Below are 26,913 nucleotides of genomic sequence, written 5' to 3'. Positions count from 1 at the left end.
CTGCAGCGACCAACAATGATATTCGTTTACCCGACAAAAATACATATTTATGTATACATGCGCAAACTATTCGTTTTCGGTATTATTCAAATATCCGGTAGTCGTAGCGTAACGAATTCTCCGCAGTCGAATAGACCCACAGTTTGCACATTTCCATCGAATGTCAATAAATAACAAGTGAAATATATTAAGTGACGTAATATTAAATAAATATCTATAGGTGTATTTTATACTTATATTATGTGCATTGTGTATTGTAATACTTGAAAACGCGATATTTGAAAAATAATATTATGCGCACGTTTATACCTATCGATATTTATTATGGTATATATATAATACTTTTGTTGGATGGTTTTTTTTTTTTGGTAATTCGATCTAGAAAATGTACGTGCGTTTAAACAAAATATTGAAAACGTTCGAATCCCCGAAGGGTTTTCTATGATTTTTCATTTACCTATAAACGGTTACATCTTCACTAATTCTTTTTGTAGTTACAATTATTAATCATTGTCACATAATAAAATATTATGACATGATGAAAAATAATTTTCAAGTCAAAATTATCATTATTCTTTAAGCGTTGGGGTTCTGGGGTAACGTTAACCACCTGAAACCAGAAACTTAAACATGGTTTTTTGAGGTATACGTATTATAGTTATACCAGTATGGTCACAAAAAGCTTCTGGTACAAAATGTTACGTAACATCAAAAAATGTTCACTAGTCAAAATGTTGACCTTACACGGCCAAGGTAACTCACATGTCTACTAGTTTTATAATACAGGGAGCGGCACAAGTCGAATCTCGCTGTCTTGTTATCAAAAAACTACTTATTTTCTAAAATCTATAATATATAATAAATCTATACACAATATACATATTGTTTTTGGTGCAATTTCTTTGTTGTGTGAATTGAGGAACCCACTTTTGCTACACTCTGTATTACGTCCAAAACCTAGTCTCGTACGCAATTGAAATCCCTTGGCAATAATTACCATTACAGTAATACTCGATAATATCTTGAATTTTTTTATACCTCGATCTTTTATCTGTTCCCACCAGTTTTGGGATAACGAGATGATATTACTGTAATATCTTTTATCCGTCGTCTACGATACGGACATTGATTTTTTTAGATTTTACCACACTGCAGCTTTTGTACATTTTTTTTATAATTACAAATTTCATCAAATACTTATCATATAGATAGATAATAATAGGTAGAAGATATTTATACGTAATTGTATAGTACCTAATATAAATCAAAATGGGTTTAAAGTATATGATATAATGTAATTATTTTTAAAACTAGGACGAAGAATATCGGTAACCAACGATTATAATATTATATTTATATGTCCTATTGAATTAATACCTACAGTCTTGGATCAAACTACCAAGTTCATTTCTATTTGATGGAATATATATTAATACTTTGAACAAAATACTTTCACGTGTACCTGCACAATAATAATATTTTAGTCGTATAATTTGAATCACCTTGTGCAGGTTTATTTACTATAAAATCTTCTCGACGTGTTTAAGCCCATTCCAAACTCACTAAAACCTTGGCTCATTTGTCATTTGATTCACCCCCGGTTCCTAATAATTATCAATGCTATTATAACAATATAATTTCGTAACAATACACGAAGGAGGTATATAGTGCGTCATGTTCGTAAATAATGACACAGCGTTCTGTTATAAAGGGAACTTCTCGAATAAACACAACTTTGAAAATAAATTGCTATTATTATTATTACTATTGCTATTATTATTATTACATTTTACATTTGCTCATCCATAGTTTTCCTAATTTGAAGGTATTAAAAAAAAAAAAATACAAATTAGATGAAATATCCAATGATAAGACGTGTAAGGTCTTTATTATGAAATACGTCATCTGTAATCCTAAATAATTTTGTTAAAATGCGATTAATTTAATTTAATTGAGTATAACTATTATTATGTCCAATTCTCCAATTCAGTAAAAATGACGATAGGGTTTTATTGCAATGCTATAAATTTTAGTATTTAAAAATTATTTCTACATTTATTTTATTGTCCTCGTTGTTTTTTTTTTACTTAATAATATACTTTATTTTCTTTTTATCACGTTATCGTATTATAATGATTAGAGCAGAAGTTGTTGGGTCAAAACTCTCACAATACAATACAAACCACTGGTCAATATAATTTGAGTGATTTATGTCCCTCACAAAAGATCCATTACAATCGAACTGTTCAGTATTCATTTTTAACATGCCTAATATTTATTTTTACAACTTACGTGTCTTTAAACGAAATATTTGATTAAGTTTTAAACAGTAGTTTTTGAGCTTGATGGTAAGAAAAAGAATCTCGGGGGAAAAAAGTCTGTTTTATAGGGATAACAGCTAATCATTTTGAAACTATATAACTAATAGCTAATAAATACAAAAGATGGGTATATATAAAAAAAAATAAGTATAAAAATATTTTTAAAAAAAAAATGTTTTATTATAACACACACTATCCAACCTATAATCATATTTATATGTATTTAATATACGTATATACATTAGGTATACACTATACATAGTATATAATATGTGTATAATCTACTTTCGATATCGTAGGTAAAAATCAAAAGTTATCGGTTTTTTTTTTTTTTATTCATCTCTACCTATACTGGGAGAGTCTGTTTACAACCAAAACCGTACCCTTCCCTTTTTGGCCCATTCATTTCGGACCAAATTAAAATGGGCGTATATCGATTCCGCCGATTTTATAACAACTCCGACGGCTATTGATTCCACCGGCTACTGTTTATAATATCTACACATCGATTCCGCCGGACACTTTTCATCCCCTCTTCCCCATTGTATATGTATTTTAAAACGTATAGTCTAATTAGAAAGTTTCTAAGTTCACTTATTTAAAATACGTGTCCAAATATTATCAAAAGTAGTTACTTATATACATTTTAATTTTATACCTACATACAGTTATTACTATCAGTTTATTCAATTTAGACATGTGACCAAATTTGATCAAAAGTAGTAACATTTATATATTTTTATTTTAAACTATATAATTATTATAATTTTATAAAATTTAGATTATACATTTTATAATATATTCACATATTAATTAGATTATGCATTTTCATTTTGAATTATATAATTATTATAGTTTTATTCAATTTAGACATGTGATTAAATTTTATGAAAATATTATAAAATTTGATAAAAATTAGTTACATTTATACATTTTAAAATAGACATACAATTGGTGGTGGGGGGGGGATGAACAGTGTCCGGCGGAATCAATGTGTAGATATTATAAACAGTAGCCGGCGGAATCAATATAAACCTTTTTCCTAAGCAGGTACTTTCGGCGGAATCAATAAATCCCCAAATAAAATAAGCCAATTCCCTTTTGGACTAAAACAAAAATTTATATAATAAATTTAAAATAAAAAAATAATGATTTGCAATTTTTGTCAATAATTATCAAGTATAATATTAACATACAAATAATGTTAATATATAGGTATTTTTACATTTTGAATAATTTTTTATGTTTTATTTTATAACATTTTATGTAACTTATAATTTTAATAATCTTCTATAAGTATAACATGAATTATATAATATTTATTATTATTACTAATATTTTACATTATTTTACAACAATCACCTATTAACTTATTTTTTTTAATATATGTTATAATTATACATATTACTGATAAAAGTTGTATATTATTATTTAATTTTTTTATATTGTGACATATTAACACAAAAAAAAATATTGATATACAGATATTCTTGTATATTAAATAATTGTATTAAAAATGTATTATATAAACTTTTATTTTGATCGAAAAGGAAATTGGCCAAAAAGGTAGGGTACGTTTTTGAGCCTCTCTATACTATATTGTACAATTAAAATATATAGCTGCTGATAAATAATAGTAAACTAAATCATGATTTTATTTATGGTTTTCAACACTAAAATAAGGTATATATTAGATTTAGATATGGTATATGAATAGTAAATTTTATATTTTTATCAACGTATTTTTCACAAAAAACTAATCAATTATACAGAGTGATTATTTAAGTGCTATTTAAAACATTCCAAGTCTTATAAACCTTTTCCTCCAAGACTTTTTTCCCGAGACTTTTTTTCTTGGAGATTTTTATTTGGGACTTTTTTAGCTAAGGTACATTTATTGATAAATATTTGTAGTAATTTTTAGTAAATTTTAAAAATTACTCAAAACATTATAAAAGTATTTAGTGAAGACTCTGAATCTACGTCTGTCTACTGTCCATCCGACAAGCAGTTGTTTCACCAGCTCTCTCATTTCCTATGACTCATAATATAGTCATATACATATAATTTGTCTACACGTACATCACTCTGCATATATTTATTATTGAGCTATCGCGATTCTAGCATGAGCGGTTGTAATTATTATTCAAACGCGTGTTAATATTATATTGAAATAGCTAGAACGATGGTGTATTATTATCATACCGATATGCATATTATAATATATGTAATATGTATAATAATAAAATATGTATATGTAATATATATTATGTATACTGTGTAAAATGGATTATGACAGATGGCCACACACTGTACGACATTTGTACTAGCTCACTAAAATTATATATATTACTTAACAGTGGAAAACTATTAAATAGAAAATGAGATCTTAAATTAATTTATTTGAAAAATGATTGTAAGCTTGTCATTGACATAATAATAATTAAGTTATTAGCAATTACTGATTTGTTATAGTAAAATATGAAGCCAATATCCGTCGTTTTGTGGGAGCACTGTCACACGGATATTAAATATATTATGTAATATCACAGAAAAATACGATATTAGGCTGTCATATCTCATTGAAAAAGATATGGTACCATTTATGTTCATGCATATATATTGTTGGTTTTCAAATAATTAGTTGAAAAATGTTTGAAATAGTGATCCAGTGATAGTTTATTTTAAATGAAGAAAAAATTATAAAAGTGTACAAGTCGTATCGACGTGTGTGGCGTAAAAATTCTCAGGTGTCATGGCTGTGATACTTTTTGCTAAAATGCTGTAATCTGAGTTCCTTTGATATGGATGGCACATGTATTTTTACAAGCATCCTTGTAGTCGTGCAAGGTTTTTGTTTTCATAGTAACGTAAAATGTCTTCCTAACTATAAATAATGGTTTTGCCGAATTAGAAAGATGCTAAATGTTTTCTAAACATGTACATTTAACTATTTTTATTGATCATAAATTTGTGACTTCTTCAATAATTTTTTTAATATTACATAGATCATATTTTATGTATTATTGTAAAAGGTCATAATCTACTAGTCATGTATTATTCTCATCTATTCAGGATGTTGAATAAATGGATTTAAATAATTTATAGCCCGCAACCTTAGATCATATACTATGGATAAAGCCACAGCGTAGCTATAATATAAATACAAAAAAATATTGTCAATATTAGCGACGAGACTGGATATTAGGTATTTGATATGCACTTACGCGAATGCTCGATGCACTACGTCATTATTTATTCACATGTTATAATATTGTCTCGACCTTGTTTACGGTCAAAACCTAACGAGTTGCATCGCGCATGCGCATATCGAATACCTAATATCAGCTTGCTAACTACTCGTTGCTAATATCAGCAACAAAAATAACACACTGTAGCTCCATCTATAGTATTATATGATTTAAGCCCGCAACATTTGTTGTTATTTTTTAATAACTATACAAGATGCAAAACATTATAACTAGGGCCCGGGTTTATATAAAAATGATAAATAATCATACAATTTAGATCATAAATGTCAATGTTTCATAATGTGTATATTCTATAATACATTTTTTTGTATATTTTTGCCTATTTGAATGGAAATGCATAATATTAATTGCATACTTCTTGATAGTTGTATACATTTTGAATATTCTACAATAATGATAATAATAACAACAATAATCATTATAGTTCCATCTTTGTTTATTTATTAAAATAATTGTTTTTACGTATGTACTAATACCTATACAGTTATCGTAAATAACCCATAATACATCGATATGTTATCGATGAATAACAAAAAAAAAATTGGATTTTCTAGAGGTAAATTCATAATTACACACGACTACATTAAATAGCAGTATATTTACACATATACTGTACAGTGTACATGTCATCAAAAAATGTTATTTTGCATTTTTTCTTAATAAACTTTTTATACATATATTTAGATTTTGTATAATATTTTTACTTGAAACTATATAGTTTATCAATTTGTAAAAAAATAAAAAATGATTTTGTATATTTCTATATAGGTACATTTTCATATTTTATAGATTTTATTGCATATAAATCCGGGCTCTAAATTTATAATAATGCATGTCATTATTATATACTGGTATATCTTTTAAGATTTCTTGTCCCAAGAAAATGATGAAAAATCGCGGATTTTTTTAAATTGGATTTAAGGCTTCAAATACCAAGGGCAATAGCCTGAATGGTACTGTGTGGGGGAATGGTGTTGGTTGGAACACGTTTTGTAAATCACAGCTTTGTTTATATTTTAACTCAACAGTCGTTATCTATATAGTGACTGTTATGTATTATAAATATAAATAATAACATTAACGTATTATATAGACATTTATTGTTAACAGTATAAATCGTAATGACGTACAATATATTTCTACTCGCTAATAACCGATGGACAGTCCCCACCAATCGTAATATGATACATATGATTATTGTTAGTATAAACAGTATAGGTGTAATATCATATATTAAAATGCTGAATATGCAACAGTGACGAAAAATGGAAATACCTACATGTATTTATTAAGTACATGTTAACATGTACTCGTATACGTGATAACAGTCATACTTCGTTGAAATTATTTTTTTCAATTAATATAACATTTACATATTATATTGCCCATTAAACCACCGACAGTCATTGCATTCATAGCCAGTAATCAGTATTGTTACTGCAGTTGACCAGTGCAGTTAAGTTTTACTTGTGGTTTATTTTTATTCCGTTCTTCATATTATTATAAGTTGCAGTTAAATTAATTGTATATTTTTTTTTACAATGAAACGCTGTTTAGAAAATGATGACACCATTAACGAACGAAATAGAGGTGCTTCGTCTTCTAGAAGTAGACCAACACATATTAATGACTATCGTAAGTTTTCTGAAGAATGCAATGTTTTTGGTTTTACAAGTAAAAATCCTCCTCATAACGTTTTACTAAATTATGCTAAAAAATATTTTAAACATCGATTAAAGCCGCTAAACATTTTTACTTAGAATTAACATATTATCCGAAAAATGTTCATAAGAAAAGTATGAGCCACTTGGGGAGTGCTGACAGAAGTGACTACTTCTTATTTAACTTTATATATTATGTGAATTATTTTAACTGAAATTAATCAAAATTTAGTATACCGTATATTTGTACTTGGAGTGAAACATCTATTTATTTTGAGCAGCACATACAAACAATTTAATAAATAATAAAGATCCTGATAACTATAAGATTTTAGATTCTTTAGAATCTTTTTTCCAAGTACCAAGACTAAATTTGGATTAATTTCAGTTAAAATAATTAATATAATAAACATGCGTAAGTATTTTAATCTTTCTGATCTAAAAAGATAAGAAATAAACTCGATCATTAACCTGTAAATTCTACTGTATTATATACTGTTATTGCAGTGGTCAGCAAATCAATGATTTTTTTTAAATATTATATTCGTACATCAATCTTCTAAAATGGTTTTTAATCTTGAACAATTTACTTACGAATCATCTATTAAGCATAAATATATTTTATAATGTATGTAATTAATTATTGATGTAATTAACTTGTTTATTCGTTCAATAGTATTTATAACAAATCTTTGTTTATTTCAGAAAACAATAGATGTTTGTTTATCACAAATATATAAAATTTAAATTTAAATAAAAAATGAACATAATAGTATAATACATATTATGCCATTGATGGTGGAAAATCAAAATATCATAATAATATGAAATCAATTTATTAGTTAATTAGATAAATGTTAAAAATAAATAAATAGAAATTACCTGTATTAGTTTTTGTCTGCTTTTTTCGATTTTAAATCATTGTGTGAATGTTTCTTTTTTGAAAAATAGCAAAAATATTAATCGTTCAATGCAACTCAAATATCACAGGTAAAAATAGTTTGTTGAGAAGCAAATTTAAAGTAAGATTTTTTTTGATTTTTAAATTAACATAACACCCATAAGATGATGTCAATTGACCTAGACCATACATTTCTAAAATAATTTTTATACTAATTTTCAAACATTTTCATAAGTATTTTTTATTTTTATTTCTTATTTAATATTATATTAGTACAACTGATATTTGCTTTCTCTTTGTATCTGCCTCTCAATAGTCTCTTTTCACTCATTGCTCCCCACTCCGCGCTACAGCATCGGCATGTATTTTTTAATTTTTTTATTTTATTTTTTTTTTTTTTTGGGGGGGGAGTTGAGGCTTCGACAACAAAGGACTTAGGTAAGGTTTGGTACTCGTGGATTTTTTTTGCAGAATTTCGAATGGGCACCCGTAGGTTTCTGCAATGCCTGGGTGGGAGGCGGCTGGAAAGAAATCCGCCCATGACCGGTATTCGAACCGACGCCTTAATCCACCCGGCCACTACACCCCCGGTATATATTTATGATGACCACTGATAGGAAATTGTCGTTAGAGTCACGTCGGGTCGCCATCCAGTTTTCATCACGTAGACCACAGAATTCCATGACGCTAAACAAAAGTTTTTATAGTGCAATACGTATACCCTTAGCCCGCTAAAAGAAGTAGACATTTCAAAAGTTGCAAAAAATATTTTAAATATTATAGTCTTTAAGTGTATACAAAAATTTTGTGGTTAAAGGTTACAATCCAAAATGTGCTATTGCCATTTTTATCTTTTTGCAGGAAAGCCATTTTTATGTTTCATTAGGATTATGTACAGTAAAATAATGAATATGTACTTAAATAGTACATGTAAAATTATTCTTAGTTCGATTATAGTCAATGAACTATATTAACAACTACAATGTTTCTACTTTTAAAAATGTCGGAGGGAGGGACATTGACACGTTTAAATAAAAAATTTGACTGCCATAATCTACAAACGGGAAATAGCACCGTTTTGGGACAAAACGACAATAATACATTTTGACATATTCTACAATGGCAATAGTACGTGTTGGAAAAAAGCACATTTTTAAGCCTTTTTTTTAAAAAAAAAAGCTATTTTTCAGTATAAAATATATGTTTAAATCAATTTTCCAAAAATATACCACATTTTTGTTTGTAACCACTCAATATAAAATATGAATTAATAAAATTATTTTATAGTTACAAACAATGCTGATGAATCTGAAACTCAAATACACTCAATTAATGAAACTACAGATTCAAATGATGATATTATGACCAATAATACTAGTGAAATCAAACAAAATGAAATATCTTTAAATGAGTACGATTATTGACTAACTATACATTTATAAATTAAAAAACTCTGGTACCTAATATAAAATGTATTATTCGTACAGAAAGCGAACAGATTATTTAAGTTGGGATGATCTTTTTATGGCTATAGCATCTTTGACAGCCAATTTTGGTACAGATGTTGGTGCTTGTATTGTTGACATGGACAAAAAAATCGTAGGCATAGGATATAACGAATTGATTCATGATCCTGGGTTAGATTTTGATTTTCTGAGGATGTGTGGTAAGTAATAATGTTTCTAACTACCTAATAGCGCCTATTCGTGTCATTCTGATAAAATAATACGTTTGGTTCTCATTTTTATTTTCAGAATGTTCTGCCGAAATGAATGCCATTTTAAATAAAAACTCTATAAATGTACAAGACTGTACCATATATGTATCACGCTATCCGTGTAATGAAAGAACAAAAGTTATTATTCAATCGGGTATAAAAGAAGTAGTGTATTTGGAGCCACGTCCAAATCTTGCTTCTAAAAAAATGTTTGATGCTTCCGGTATAAAAATCAGGAATCACACACCAAAACAGACGCGTCTTCATTTTAAAGAACCTAACGAAAAAAAATTAAGCTTCGATGATCTTTATATGACTATAGCATACTTGATAGCTCAACGTAGTAAAGATCCTGTAACTCAAGTCGGTGCTTGTATTGTTGACTCGGACCACAAAATTGTAAGCACAGGGTATAATGGAATGCCTACTGGATGTAACGATGACGACTTTCCATGGGGTAAAAGTGATCCATCGGAATTTAAAAAAAAATTTATGTATGGTATGTAATCGTATTTAGAATTCGTGTCTTTCTGATAAAGTAGTACAGTTAATCTTAATTATATTTTCAGTATGCCACGCTGAAATGAATGCTGTGTTTTATAAAAGTTCTATAAATGTAAAAGGTTGTACCATATATGTATCGGTTTTTCCGTGCGTAAAATGTGCCATAATTATTTTAAAATCTGGTATCAAAAATGTAGTGTATTATTGGGATCCAAAATCTGGTAAAAAAAAAAACATAAAAATTAAAAGTATGTTTAAGTCATATGGTATAATCACCAGATATCACCAGCCAATTCAGAATACCAGACTTGAGATTTCAACAACTGCTTAATACACCAGACAATTCATATTATACACAATTTTATTTAATATATATTTTAAGTGAAGAATGATAAATTTGTGTATAACCAATAATATTTAAAAGTTAAAATTATCTTTGACGATTGTTAGTCACTTATTATTTTCTCTGTTATCATTATAAAATATACCAAAAAATAAAACGACAAAAATATGTGATTTCATTTGTATATTTTATTGTACACAGAGCTAAAATAAATTTCGTTTCGGAGTATGTTATTATATTGGTTAAAAGTTGCCTGGCGTCAGTAACATAGTCAGTTAAAGGGGCCCCCCACCATTGACTGTATTTATTTTAGCTATTTCAACCGTTAATAATATATTTGTTGTATATAATTCACTATATAAATTATAATAAAAAAATATTGAAATGTTATGTAGCTGTAGCTAGCCCTTCTAGAATTGTCAAGAAACTTGAATGGAATAAATCGGCATTTGATGTTTTTGAGAAATACTCAATTTATTACAAGTCCAATATTTAAATAATATGAAAAAATAACTAAGTCCAATTAATTTATTAGTTAAATGGTAATAACGAAATGTGACTTCTAGTGTTGAGTATTCAGCTTCCAGTGGCTATTCGTTGGTAAGTTCGTCTGATGATCGTGTCGTCGACGAGCTCCTCTCGTATAAAGAATCCCTAGTCCCTACTCCAGTAATTTTATCTATTCTACGTAATTACGGCGCGCGTGAATGTCGTGCGTCACACAACAGGATGTCTCTTACGCGGTTATGGATAGTGCAATATTCGTTGAACATAAATCACACAATTCTAGAGCTTGACCTACTTTAAGGATTATTCATATGAGTAGTGATTATGATTATTATTAATATAATTTGCACTACGCCGTTGCGCTCTATCACTATTACTATTATATTACTACCAGAAACTCATAGATAAAGTCACAGCTCGTTACATAGCTAACAAAATTAAATCAAAGAAAACCCGAAGTGTCACTTCACCAAAATATAAAAAGTATGTGCTTCTTATAAATTATAATATTCATTCTTATATTATTACCTATTATGATAAAATGATTAGTTTGTCACACGACCAAGATAAATAAATTTGTGGTACGGCACTTCGTTTATACGAGCCTAACTTATACAATTATACCAATGAGTATCACGTCCTTATCTAATATTAAGTAATATCCATGTTCCTATTATTTTCAAGTAAATTATTATTATTTTAAAATGTACAGTTATGACTTACTTAAAAATATTAATATCAATAAAAACCTTAATGAGATCCTAGATCAGAGTGGTCCAACCTTTTGTAGTTGGCGGACCAATTTACACATTTGTAAACACTTTTGGACCCACAAAAAAAAAATTGATCCGTACTTTATTTTAAAAGAATCATATTATATTATATAATACAATAATAATACGATTATATTATATTATAACAATAATGTAGTACCTATAGATTACTAACGCCACCACATTAACTCCCACGGCCTTATATTTTTTTCGAATTCATCACACTTATAACACCAAAATTATTATTATATAATATGTCTCCTAAGAAGGGCCAAAAAAAAAAATGGTTCCGGGGATCGCGGGTTGAACCACCTTGATCTAGGTAATATAAACTTAACTTTAAATTTTACTATAGATCGATTCACTCCTATATCAAAACTGATACCATTAAGTATACACTTTTGAATTTACGTGTGCAAGGCGGACACAACACATGTGGGGTATGAATTCCTTTTAAGAGAACGAAGATTTCATTTTCATAAAACACAATATAACATACTATTAGCACCATTACGATCGTACCAACATACTTTGTTGTTACTGTTGAACGACCATAGAACGTACGACATAGTAAAGTTTCGTTCACCAATTTCAACAGTGCGTTTTTAGTTTTGACTAGAGGCTGAGACATTATAATGGACTGAAAATGACATGGTCAACGGGGGGTCCGGTGACGGCTACCAAAATGTCCTTCGCACTGGGCACCGAATGTTTTCAGCACTACCGGTCGTTGTATTTGGTGTCGTCAAATCTTGTAGCTTGTAGCTTGTAGTCCATGTTTTATACAGGTGGCTTTGTAAGAGCTCTCGCTACCGATTGTGACCCCCACACTTGTCTCTTGCACATGCATTCGTTGCCACTGATAATTGATATCAAATAAACCGTTTACTATTATTTTTGTCAAAAACGAAACAGTTTCATAAAGACTCCAAAGATTGTAATCATAATAAATAAATAAATAATCATTTTTTGTAAATAATATGCTACATAATCAATTAACAACATGACTTAACAAAAAGTTTAAATAAAGTAAATATTTAATAGACATTTTTAGATTCTGAACGGAGCGATGAATGTATTGATTTTACCATGATGTGTGTGTGTGTTTTTTTTTTTTTGTGTCTGTCATCACGTTTTGGGGCAGTAAAAATGCTTTGATTTTTGACTTCAGTACCTCGTTCGATCAGAAAGTGAATCTAGTTGGTACTTTGGGGGGTCAAAAGTAAAAAATTCTTAATACTTTTCTAAATAATTGAGAAAAACAAACTAAAAATTAAGGGAAAAACGAGAAATTTTACGCACACTCATTTTTCGACAAAATCGATTTTGGTTTTTGATGTAACTTTAAAACAAATGACCATAGATACATGAAATTTTCACCTAATGTTTATATAAGTATATTCTATCCACCATGCAATTTTCAAAAAATTTCGACTTAAGTTGAACTATTCATAGGCATTTCAAATTTTCGATCATTATTAGTTTTTTTAAAATTAATATCGATAATAATTTATTTGTTAGGCAGAAAAGCTTGAAAATTTAATAAAAGGCTCTTAACATATTGTTACAATAGCAGTTGAAAAATAAAAGAAATTCGTAGTCTCAATTTTTTTTTATAAGCATTCAAAGTTTGAATTTTGACAAAATACGTAAAAATCACGAAAATTCACAAATTATTTTAAGCTAGAAATTCATAAAAAATTTTATTTTTAAATCTAAGATTTAAAAATTTAATACAAGATTCCTTACAAGTTTTTCAATCATTATCACAAATAAAAATTCCACCTGAAATTCAAATTAAATTTTTATGAGCATTTGAATTTTAAATTTTTACAACATTGGATTTTCACTTTTAACGATTTCCTTATTTTGTTGTAACTCTAAAACAAATTACCGCAGATACTTGAAATTTTGACTGAATGTTTATATAGGCGTTTTGAATATTTGATAAAATTTTAAAAATATTTAGATTTGTTTTGAGCTGTTTACTGACATTTTAATTTTTCAACTTTTTTAGTTTTTTTTTCTATAAATATCGATAAAAATTTATTTGTTCGGTAGAAAGCTTGAAAATTTAATACAAGGCTTCTAACACATTGTAACAATAGAAGTTAAAAAATATTAAAAATTCGTAGGCACGATTTTTTTTTATAAGCATTTAAAGTTCAAATTTTGACTAAATACGTAAAAATTACGACAATGTTCAAATTATCTTAGATATAAATTCATAAAAGTTTTTCTTTTTAATTCTAAGATTTGAAAATTTAATACAAGGCTCCTAACATATTTTTACAATAGAAGTTGAAAAATAAAAGAAATGCATAGTCACGATTTTTTTTTATAAGCATTCAAAGTTTGAATTTTTACAACATATTATGTAAAAATCACGAAAATTCGTAAATTATTTTATGCTAGAAATTCATAAAAAGTTTTCCTTTTATATCTAAGATTTTAAAATTTAATACAAGGCTCATTATATATTTTTACAATAGCAATTGAAAAATAAAAGAAATTTATAGTCACAATTTTTTTTTTACAAGCATTCAAAGTTTGAATTTTGACAACATATGTAAAAATCACGAAAATTGGCAAATTATTTCAAACTAGAAATTCATAAAAAATTTTCTTTTTAAATCTAAGATTTGAAAATTTTTAATAATCTATAATATATCCTAGACAGATAAACCGTCTTCGCTCAGAATCGTTTTTTGTATACAATGATATAATATCATGTGATTCAAATTTAATTCCATCCATTACAGTAACCCACTTGTAACCTACTGTACAGCAGAGCGACATACACGACTTACCCGCTTTTTTTTTTTTTGTAAGACTGCCCATACGAAATTCTTTACTATGCCATTGCTTGATGATCTGGTTCATACCTGATATTTATGTGTACCTGCATCAAAAAAAGTAGAGTTTCATGCCAAATTTTAGAATATATTGGTTCATGAACAAATTATATTGTCGATGGACTACGAAATCCTGAAATATATACTACAGTGCATTATAATGACATTATGTATCTTGTATAGCTATTATAAACAAAAGCAGATGCTGCAAAATTCTTTGAATTCATTTCAGTGATCATAAGAGGTACTCGACTAGTATGTTTTGACCTTACACAATGCATAAAATATAATCTAAGGATTTGTTGACCAAGTCAGTCAAAATAATTAAATGCACATGTCTGAAAAACAAAAATTTTCCACGACCACAAGAACACTTGCACAAAATACACATGCTGTCCATATCAATAGAGCTGACATCATTTATAGCTTCATAATGAAGTTAATAACACTGTTGACACCTGAGCAAATATTCACGCCATTATTATACGTCAATACGATTCGTACACATTTATAATTTTTGCTTAATTCAAAATAAAATATCACTTTTGTTCACTGTTGAAAATTGTCTTCAAATAGTTTTTTAAACCACCAACATCTGGATCGATGGCATTTATATACAACAATACAACCAATAATAATAATATAAATATATAAAGTGAATATATATATATATATATATATATATATATATATATATTATAAGTGAATATAGGAATAAGTTATAAAATGTTTATAATATTTTAATAATTATTGGTAACTTGGTAACTTGGCACCTACCTAAAATATGTAATATAAAAAAATTACATTGTACCTACACATTCAAAAATAGTATACTGTGTATAATATTTTAGTATTATTTACACTCAAGTTTTTAATACTGGTCAGATCAGTCAAGCTATGGGCTGACCTAATTCCACCGAAAGGTAATTGATTTCAGAAATGGTGCAGATGTGGTACACGATATGTATATATAAATGTTGTATTTAAAATTTTAAAGTTTTAAAATATCTAATATACTTTTTTATTATTATTTTTTTTTTTCATAAAACGCGTTGAAGAAAATGACAATTATCTATTATGATATCGCCGTTTACAAAAACAATACATATTATGACATGTATAATGTTATAAGTTTCTAATACTTGACATAATTAATAAGACATAATAAAAAGCAAGAATAGATTTTTTAAATATTCTTCAATATATATATTATATATTATATAATCCTGATATAACCTTTTTCATATTTCTCTGAGTACCCACAACAGTACTAGAAATAATTTCCTACTTATCATTTTTCTCACAATCATCTACTTTCAGGCTCTCTAGTTATGAACTCAACGATCTTTTACACAAAATGTTATGTCGTCTCACTTCAACATTTTCTAGATCACATTCCACCACCATATTTATAATTAATATTTATAGTTTAGACTTTTAAGTTTAAATTATACATATATGTTCACAATACTATCGAAATCAATTTGTGTTACCTAAATTAAAGTCAATCATGTCATCGACAAATTAAAATCAATAAATACAAATAATAAATGTTTGTTTTAAAAAAAATGTAATTAACACGATACATGTTGAATCATTATATTATAGCGTTATGCTTATTAAAAATCGTTATAAAAAAATAGTAAAATGTGAGGTAATATTGTATTGACATCTGGAATGTTATCAAAAACAAAAATGTAAAATATATTTATCAAATATAGGTATTCGTTATCATTATATTATACTGTGTAATTATTATTATTATTATTATTATTATTATTTTTGAATGATGGATAACAATAAAAGATGATAAAAAAAGAGCTTATAATGGTAGCTCAATGATATCACCTTCAAGTCTTTATATAATTAATTTAATTAATTTTCAGTTAGAATGATTTCGTGACTATTCGTGTAATTCAAAATTTCACAAAATATTAACGGACGAAAGTTTTTAAATAGTAAAATAAAATAAATACAATATATTGTCTGATTAAAACAAAAACTAAAAATGCATATTTTTCTTGTACTTAGTTCTAGTCACATTTTGACCCTCGTTGACTCAATAAATTGGCGATACCCGATCAAATTCATGATTATTGGCAAACAAAAAAATAAAAAAACATAAATCAACTGTTCTGCGTACTTACATAAATTATTATTATGAAAATAAGAAATACTTTGGTCAAAAGTTACCTGTCGGTAGTATTAAAATGCAAATAAGACATGGGCCCATAAATCTGAGATTCATACGAAGGGGCTATAGCTAGTGACTTCCTATCCCTGTCAAATGTAATAATATTGGAATGCAAGAGACGCACGATCGATTCCATAAATTTTCAGACAAAATACATCTTTCAAAACTCAAGGTGATTTCAAAACGAGTTTTTTTTCCACTTTATCAACGTCTACTTTTTTAACAATAAATATTTCTATATTTTGTATCATGAAATAAAGAAATATTGTTGAAAAACAAATTAACAAATAGCTAAAGAAAAGAAACTTATGTATTAAAGCAAATAATATAGGTCATAAAACAATAAAAAAAAAAAATAACAAATATCATATAAGATACAAATCGAATAAAAAATATTGCTCAAAGTTTGAATTGTATATAAAATTATCTAGAAGATACAACTATTACACAATAACAATATGAAATCTTAAAATTACAAAACTTTAAACATAACCACAATTTCAAATTGAAAAAATTCATTCGCTAGATCACTGAAAGTAAAAGTGAATAGAAATTAATACAGATATTTATAAAAAATGTATGAAAACATCACTTCTGATATAAATATTTATGTGTTGAATGAGAATAAAAAACTGCAATATTTTTACTTGTGATGTATGTTAAATTTACCTACGAAAAAAACACACATATATACACATAATTAATGTATTTTATATTACAAATATAATTAAATACTTCTTTTTAATTTTCGGATTAAATTATTTTCATCATCGTTGAACATTTAGCGTTTGTTTACATAATATATTATTATGTACGCTCAACTATATGCCTTATACATATAAATATAATGTAAAATACCAACTGCAAAATCTGAGGGTTCTCCCACAGGTCTCCTTCCTCGTGTAATTGAAGTTTGTTATTATTTTATTGTTTTAATAACATGATAAATAATATTTTATTAAAAGAAAATAATTTATCGATTTAACAATTTGATGAAAATAATAATACAGATTATAAATATTCTTTTAATAAAAAAATACCCATAGTTGTACCTTTAATAATTCTAACTATATTATTTATGGAAAAAGATTTGAAAAAAAATAAATATTGTTTTATTATATACTGCCGTTTATCAGTTATCAGTAAGTTTATCACGATATTATCTTCATCAAACATGACATGTAGGATTATACAAGATGCTTATACTCACATTTTAGTTCACACATCGACATTCTACATATTTATTCGTTAATAATACCCTGAGGAGCAATAACATTGTATAGCAAAATTTACAAAATGTTATGTAAAAAATATTATGAAACATATAAATAAATGGCTTTAGGTCTAATATAATAAACACAAAAAACACAGTAAATATAAATTTAACATTGTTTGGAATGTGAGTAAATTTATAATAAATTATAAATTATAATTTTAACAGTTAAAATATCTGTAATTATATTAATTTGAGTATTACATTTTTACAAATAATAATACAAATAAACTATCAAGATGAAAATTATAATATTTAATCAGTTTACAGGAATAAAGCATTTTAATCAAATGCACAACAATAAGGTGTAGAAATGGTATCATTTTGGTGATGGCACGCTATAATATGGAAAGTAGATTTATTTTGGGATAGAGAAAATAGGTACATTTAAATTTATTTTATGGAGTATGTTCGTACAATTCACGTTATAGTCCAGCAATTTATGAATATATTATAAGTCATAAAATAATCGTTGTTTATATAAACCATTGACTATAGGAGATGTAAATGTCAGTCACAGTCGAATTATTGCATCTGCCATAAACCCTTAAAATTGATTTTAGAATATTTAAAACTCCGTAGATATGTCTATAATTATTAGGTGACGTACAGACTATAAAAATCAAAAAAAAAACTGACTTAAATATATAGGTACCTATATATTTTTTTTGTCTAATAATCAACTTAAATCCTCTACTTACCTCGCTAATACGATCGCACCAAAAAAATATTCATAAAATGATTTTTTTTTAAATATTTAGTGTAGAAGTTGTAATTCAAAACATGTTGTAACCTTTAATTACTTTTTTGACATGATTCTTAAAATAAAGAGTTGTTATAACTACTATTATAAAATAATTACACGTTGAAATTAAATAATAGTACGTATAAAGAGGCTTAATACTTGTCATTATAGAGAAACTACTTACCTTATCTTGTACCTATATAAAAGAATGTAACAACTATTAGTTATAATAATGTAATCGTTATTAGTTATCAATTATTAAATTATAATACACGTTATTCATAATATTGTAATACAACATGACTGAAAATGCAGAAAAAAAATTGAATATATATTTTTAGTTTTGCAAGCTTTTTTCGATTTAAAAAAAATTCAACGGCGGATTGGCCCAAAGGTATGCCGAGAAACTTCCCGATAGATCGATCCTGGTATAAAAACTCTGATCCAATGTACCTGGATTACAAATTATTTGATAATATTTTAATAATATAATATTTTTTTGCTTTATTGGCAAGGTTAAAAATAAATATTTATATCTTTTAAGTTCAAAATATTTAAATTTTCATTGTCACTACTCACTACTATAGTGAATACTATATTCAAATAGGCTTGATTTCGTTTACAACTCACCAGAAAAAGATTTAAATGTATATTATATTAAATTATAGATAAGACGGTTTCTAAAAAAAAGAAAAAGGTTCTTTAAGGAAAATTATTGTTAACTGATTATAATATATTAGGTGAGCTAATAATAACAGGGTAATTCTTTGGGACAACATTTTTAGCCAACTCATCACTGAAACACTAACTATGTGACGTGTCGACACGGTTTACCAATAGAACCATAATAATTAATCATACTCGGTTTGCATATTCTTCGATACACCAAAATAGCAAAAACTGAACAAAATAAACTAAATGAATTAAAAGGTTTTACAACAAATCAATTTATGCTTCAACAAAAATGTTCAATACAAACATTTCTTTCATATTTTTTTAATACATCTATATTGTCATGATACGCCATAGACTGAATACGAAAAGCATACTATAGAGACCATCCTTTTTCCCACTCAACATAAACAAATGTATGTGCTTGATTTTTTTTTGCACTGATATATTCATATGTGTATACTGTACACTACACGCGGATATAATATTATAATCTCAGGATGACGATGGTGACAACGGTGGTTCTCTACGAGTCTCTGACGTCTGTCGTCATCCTTAAAATGTAACAATAATAATAATAAGATATAATGTAATCGTCGACACGTCTCAGTGAGGTGGCAGGAAATAGTTTGGTGTTTGCCGTGACAAAACAAACAATATTACGAAGGCACGTGTTTCTACTTGTATACAGAGTGTGACAGAAAAAAACTAAAAAGTAAAATTATAACCATAACTTTTTTTCCAATCTATATTTTAAAAGTAAATTTAATTATTAATTTCTATTTAAAATGGTAATAGTTAAATAAATAACATTTGCAAATATTGATTAGAACAAAAATTATGGTGCAGTTAATTTATTACAGTTTTTGATTGTCTCTGTTGCGCTCTGTATACAATATTATGCACAAACACATCTACGAAGCAGCATTTGGGCTTATGTATACACACGGGTAACATGACGTAATGTCAAGGAATCTTTAGAAAAGAGTTACCCGCTCTAATGGCATGGCAAAACAAAATCGTCTCAGATCAGTACCTAGTGGGATGATAGGGGGGAGAGTAGACATACAATATATAATATAATAAATAATCTCGTGATCGACAGCAGCCAGCAGCAGATGTGTTTCGCGTACATTCGGGCAATTAGCGCTCACCCCTCCGTAAACTACCTATCTATAACATATATTATATCCTTATCATCGTACGCCACACACCCACACGTATTACGTATACTGATACACAGAGCAGGCGGGTAAGCATGCATACGCTTGTCTTTCGATCTTGAACGTAAGTATTCGATAATGTTCAGATGATCAATCGCGCATGACTTTAGCGACGTACGTCGTATTCCGTCAAAGAAATAAATCCGTCACTGTCCGTTAATCCGTTATTAATAGTTAACATAATATTGTAACACGTAAGTACCAGAATTTGTGCATTCGGTGTATGGGAATCAATTAAGTCTGACAAGAAGAGGTTAAACCTATATTGGATATACTATTCGAAATCAAAATTTCTACGCAGGATTTATATGATTGGGAAATAAATTAGAATGAAAAATCACATATTATATTTTGAGGGATTAATAATGTATAGAACCGCAACAAATGTTCCGCAATCTAGCTATAGGTGTAATTATTATTAAAGGTCTCAAAATCTGGAGATATACAAGTCAACTGGCCATGTTCGTAGAGTTAAGGACCAATTAAAATGATTTAAATATCTAAATTAACAGAAGTTCTGAGGAGGAGAAATATGAATCTCTGTTTTGTGCAAGAAACAGAGTAGAAGGGAGAAAAAGCAAGGGAAATTGGTGAAGGGTGCCAAATACTTTACTCAGGAAAAACAAATACAAGGAATGGTGTATAAATAATATTAGATAAAGACATGAAAGGAAAAGTAGTAGAGGTTTTTAGGAAAAGTGATAAAATAATTGTAGTGAAAATTATGGTGAAAAAAAGGTATAGAATATAGTTAGTGCATGTGTTGCAAAAATAAGATCTGAGGAAAGTCAGAAAGAAGAGTTTTTGAGGGCGATGGATGAAGTAATACAGAGTATATCAGTAGTGGAGAAAATTGCAATTGGTAGTGATATAAATGGTCGTCATGTAGACTTTGATAGAACTGGCTACGATAAAGTACATGGAGGGTATGAATTTGGTCTCAGAAATGATGCAGGAGGAAAAGTACTTGATCTCGCTACAGCGTATGATTTTGCCATTGTGAACACGTATTTTAGGAAGAGAGAAGAACATTATGTTACCTTTAAAAGTCGAAGGAATAAGTCTCAAATAGATTACTTTATGGTGAGAAGAAGTAATGCGAAACAGTGTAAGGATTGCAAATTAATTCCAGGAGAAAGTGTTAGAACACAGGATAGACTTAAATTTATGGACATCTGTTGGAATAAAAAGGAGGCAACCAGAAGAGAAAAAGTAAAGAAGGAAGCAAGAATTAGGAGGTGGAAATTATGTTATAAGAATTAAAAAGTATTTACACAGAAGATGAAAGAGATTGGTATAATGAATGTAAAAATGAGTATAATCGAAGTTTGAGAATGTGTATCGGACAATATTAGAAGTATGGCTAAGGAAGTGTTAGGTGAAAACCGAGGTAAAATGCCAGAAGATAAACAAACATAGTGGACGGTGGTGGGAAAATAAAGTGCAAGCCATAATTTCAAAGAAAAAATCCCAGTTTAAAGTTTGGCAAAAATTTAGGAGAAGATAGGATTTGTTTGAGTATATAAATGTGAGTAAGGTAGCAAAAAATCAGTAAGTAAAACAAAATTAGATTAATATGATGAGTTGCATGAGAGATTAGGAACAAGAGAAGGGGAAATTGAAGTTTACAAGTTAGCTTAAAGTAGAGAAAAACAAACCAGAGATGTACTAAATGTAAGGTACATAAGAGACGAAGATATAAAGGTGTTTATAAATGACAAGGAGATAATGAATAGATGGAAAAGGTATTTTGAAAAATTGTTAAATGAGAAATTTTCAAGTGAGAAAGTAGATCAATTTGAAGTGAACTTAGGTATGGTCAATTTAATAAGAGAGGAAGAAATCTGGAGGGTAGTTAGAAAAATGAAAAATAGGAAGTAGTAGTTCTATATAAAATACCAGAAGAAGCTTGGAAAGTGCTTGGGATATTAAGAGTAGAGTAGTTAACAAAGTTCTTCAACATTTCATTAGTCGAAGTAAAAACTCGAGACGCTTGAAGAAAGAGTTATGTGATACCAATTTTCAAAGAAAAAGATGTACAGAAATGTGGAAACTATAGAGGAATAAAACTTATGAGTCACACTATGAATATTTGGGAAAAGGTAATTGATTTAAGGATAAGAGGTGAGACATTGATTTCAAAAATCAGTTAGATTTTATGCCCGGAAAGTCGACTATGGAGCCGATATTTTGTGTAATACTAGTGATGGAAACGTATAAAGAAAAAAAAAAGGATGTTATTGATGTAGAGAAGGCCTACGACAGAGTTCCTAAAGAGGTTTTTAAATAGGCATTGATGAAGAAAGAGTTTCCAAAAGCGTATGTAAATATAATTTAGAAAATGTAAGAAGGAGCGAACACAAGGGTCAAAAGCCTTGTTGATGAAACTGAGGAGTTTAGGGTTGAAGTTAGAGTGCACCAAGGTTCAGCAATGCATCCTTACTTTTTTTCTTTAGAAATAGACAAAATTGCAAAAAGTATACAAGGTATCATGGTGCATGTTGTTTGCGGATAATATAGTATTGGTTTAAGAGAATCTGGAGGACTTGAACTATAGACTGAAAGATAGATAAAACGATGGAGAGGAAAATGAATGGTGCAGAGGTAAAAATGTTAAGGTGAATGAGTGGTGTGACGAGAGAGGACAGAATAAGAAATTATTATGTAAGAGGTAGTAAAGAAGTGGCTCCAATAGTTGACAAATTGCGTGAAAATAGGTTTGAGACTGCTAGGACATTTTTTAAGAAGAGAAAAAAACTGGGTCAGTTTCAGTGACGAAGAACATGAGTGTGGATGGAAAAAGACGAAAATAAAGACCGAAAAAGATATGGTTTGAAGTTATAGAGTGCGATATGAGAATGATTGGTCCCTGGTGTTTGTGAGGACGATGCTGAGGATCGTAGCAAGTGGAAATTGAGGACCCGAATGGCTGGCCCCAAATAGTTGGGAGTAAAGGCGAAGAAAAAGAAGTTATTTATGCATAAGGACATATTATAAGCCATGCCTGAACGGCAGGTAATTCGATGTTCAATCATTTTATACAATATATATTTTATACAACTTTTCAAGTTAATACCGCTTAGGTATGAACTATGTGCTTGACATTTTAAATTAAATTTGAACACTGTAATATATAATTAGATTGCTGGATGGAGTTGGGAAGCTATTAGATTACATTATATTACTGTAACATGAAGGGGGGAGGTTTTGGTCAATGAAAATTTGTGTATAGAACTAACATCTGTGTAGGTATAGGTAGGAAATTTGATGCAGGTGGAATTTTTTCGATTCCTCGGATGTTTCAGAGAATACAAAATATATAAAGTTAAGCACATTAGCCAAGTCCAAAACATGTTACCGTGCATAATATTTCAGTATATTACTGTTTTTAAAGCATAATACATGATATATGTTTAAATATTGACGGTATAATATGTAAGTGGGTAAGCCATTATATCAGAATTTCTCAACGTGTGTGCCTTAAAGCCTCAATATGTGTGTATCGTGAAATATCCTGATTATTAATATGCTTATTCATAATTTCGGTAATAAGTTAAAAAATGTTTAAAGATTCTCTTACTCTGATTTGAGGGTGTGTTTGATAACTATTTTATTATGGTGGAAACTTATAATGGAGGGAAAGTCCCAAATTTCTTATTAAGACTAGATTTTTATATCTTATACATTATCGTAATGTAATATTTCTCTGTTTTTTCATAATACCAATAAATTTCATATTTTTAATAAATTAAAATATGATTTTATATGAGTTAACTATATGCTAACCTAAATAAGCATACCATTTTAAATCATTTGGTATAGTAATTTACTAATATGCAACTTTTTGTATTAATATAATGAAAGCCAATACCCTAATAATTAAAAAAAATGTATTTATCAAACATATTATACAAGCCAATGCCAAATGTGCTCCACCCCCCGTTACGGTTAAATATTGGTTAGAAATAATGTGCAGTGATGGAAAAAGGTTGAAAAACTGGTTTTGGAAGTTCTAACCAATTACAGATTGACTTTCTTATTTCGTTTAACTCATTTGTTTTATAAAATAAAAAATATATATTATTATTAAAAAAATTAAAACGACTCGCAGAACAAAATCCTGGGCACGTCACTGCACTGCACCATGAAATGATCAAAATAGTCTTCAGAATATATCTAAAGATACTGGATTCAAACCCGACGGTGACGTCACGTATGAAGTTATCAACTTAATTTATATAATTAATAATATCTTCTTTGGTGCATACACATACTATATAATAAAATATGTAACACTATAACAGTGCACAGATTATAGGATACCAGCAAAACTATAATATGTTGTAGCCGTTTAACGGAAGACAGTTATAATAATGACAAAACCGCCACACTGCACTTCGAAACCGATTAATATCGCTTCGCCCACATTTTATGATATCGTACACACCGCGGGTACATAATATAAAGTGCACGACGTAGGTAAAGTACATAATAGAAATTTATTTACATATACTATATTATATATAAATATAAGTATATAAATATACGAGTAGACGCTGCCGCCGTTAAAACAACGACGATTATTTTACACGGTGCACATAGAATAACATTATAATATAAGGGTTCTCGCGACAATATCGGATTATTCAGGGACGTACATCCGACCGGGGTGAGCGGGGTTGTTCGATCACACTATAATAATATTTATATATATATAATATATACGTATAGGTACATCGGAGTTAATATATCATTATTATTGCGTATGAATATAGCCACATATATATAGTGGGTTAGTCTCGTACATAATAATATTAATACACATAACACTATAACACAATGCACTTACCTGGGTTACGTCATAACACCGTATATTATTATTTAGAGACTTAGAGTGGAGTGAATATTAGCAGTTATGTCGGAGGAATTATGTACGCGGGACGAGTCAACTATATATAGGTACATACCTTTACCAACCACGTTGTAGAACAGGCTGCATCCGAGTTCCGTCCCAATTATAAAAATTGAATTTTTAGATATACTAGTTCCGTCCAGGGTTTTTTTGACGGATATACCAATTCCGTCCCGTGTCAAATCGAATTTAACAATATCACATTATTTAGATATAAAGATAATATGATATCAGTTACCGCACAAAATAATCGAATTTAATAATATCATATTATTAAGAAATAAAGATAATATGATTTCAGTTATTGAACTAAATAAACTTTTCAGTCGTTATTTGTGCGTGTCCGTGCTTCGTTAATATATATTAAAAATGGATAGTCTACAATATATGTACAGTGAAAAAGGTAAAATGTTAATTATTAAAAATGAATTTAAATTTTGTTTTCACAAAGAGCTGAATAACGATATTGAACGATGGAAGTGCATTCGAAAACAATGCAAAGCATATATAAAAATTGGTAAGATAACTAAATTTATAATAATTAAAGAGTGGATATTTAGGTTCTTTAATGCTTAAAATATAATGCTAATATTTTCTTAAAATCACTAAAATATTCACCAAATATTCATTAAACTTGTAAATATGCAGATATATGATTTTTTTCTAAAATACCTCAATAAAAACAATTAATAATTGTTAAACACCATTCAACAGGTTCAAAAAAAGAAATTGTCTTTGAAAATTTAGACCACAGCCATGATAAAACCGAAGAAACTAATTTAAATCGTCAAAAACTTAATAATAAATTAAAAAGAAAAGCTGTTGATGATATTTGTGAAAAACCAGCTAAACTTATTCATAAAGAACTTTCTAATCATGATATTAATACTATTACCTCTAATGATATAGACTTAATTAGAAAAAATATACATCGTGCTAGGTCATCCATATTATCAAAATTACCCACAACCATTGAAGACGTTCATGAACTATTGAAACAAATTACGATACATACTAATAATGACGAAAAATTTTTAATT

The 26,913-nt window shown here is 28.0% G+C and overlaps 2 protein-coding genes across 6 annotated transcripts in view; both read left to right on the top strand.

Annotated features, from left to right (window-relative positions):
* Ccn (cellular communication network factor protein Ccn) overlaps positions 1-26,913 on the top strand; it is a 304,598-nt gene that overhangs the window by 233,933 nt on the left and 43,752 nt on the right. The window lies entirely within an intron of this gene.
* Positions 6,989-10,892, top strand: LOC107164775 (uncharacterized). The gene is made up of 5 exons (XM_015512721.2): positions 6,989-7,228; positions 9,443-9,566; positions 9,643-9,821; positions 9,910-10,371; positions 10,442-10,892. The coding sequence occupies exons 1-5, from the start codon at positions 7,135-7,137 to the stop codon at positions 10,705-10,707; spliced, it is 1,125 nt and encodes a 374-aa protein (XP_015368207.2). The 5' UTR covers positions 6,989-7,134; the 3' UTR covers positions 10,708-10,892.

Source organism: Diuraphis noxia, unplaced genomic scaffold (genome assembly GCF_037042655.1).
Source record: "Diuraphis noxia isolate RWA-SAM2 unplaced genomic scaffold, SU_Dnox_SAM2 contig0003, whole genome shotgun sequence".
Taxonomy (NCBI): domain Eukaryota; kingdom Metazoa; phylum Arthropoda; class Insecta; order Hemiptera; family Aphididae; genus Diuraphis; species Diuraphis noxia.
This window is presented reverse-complemented; position numbering and strand designations above follow the sequence as displayed.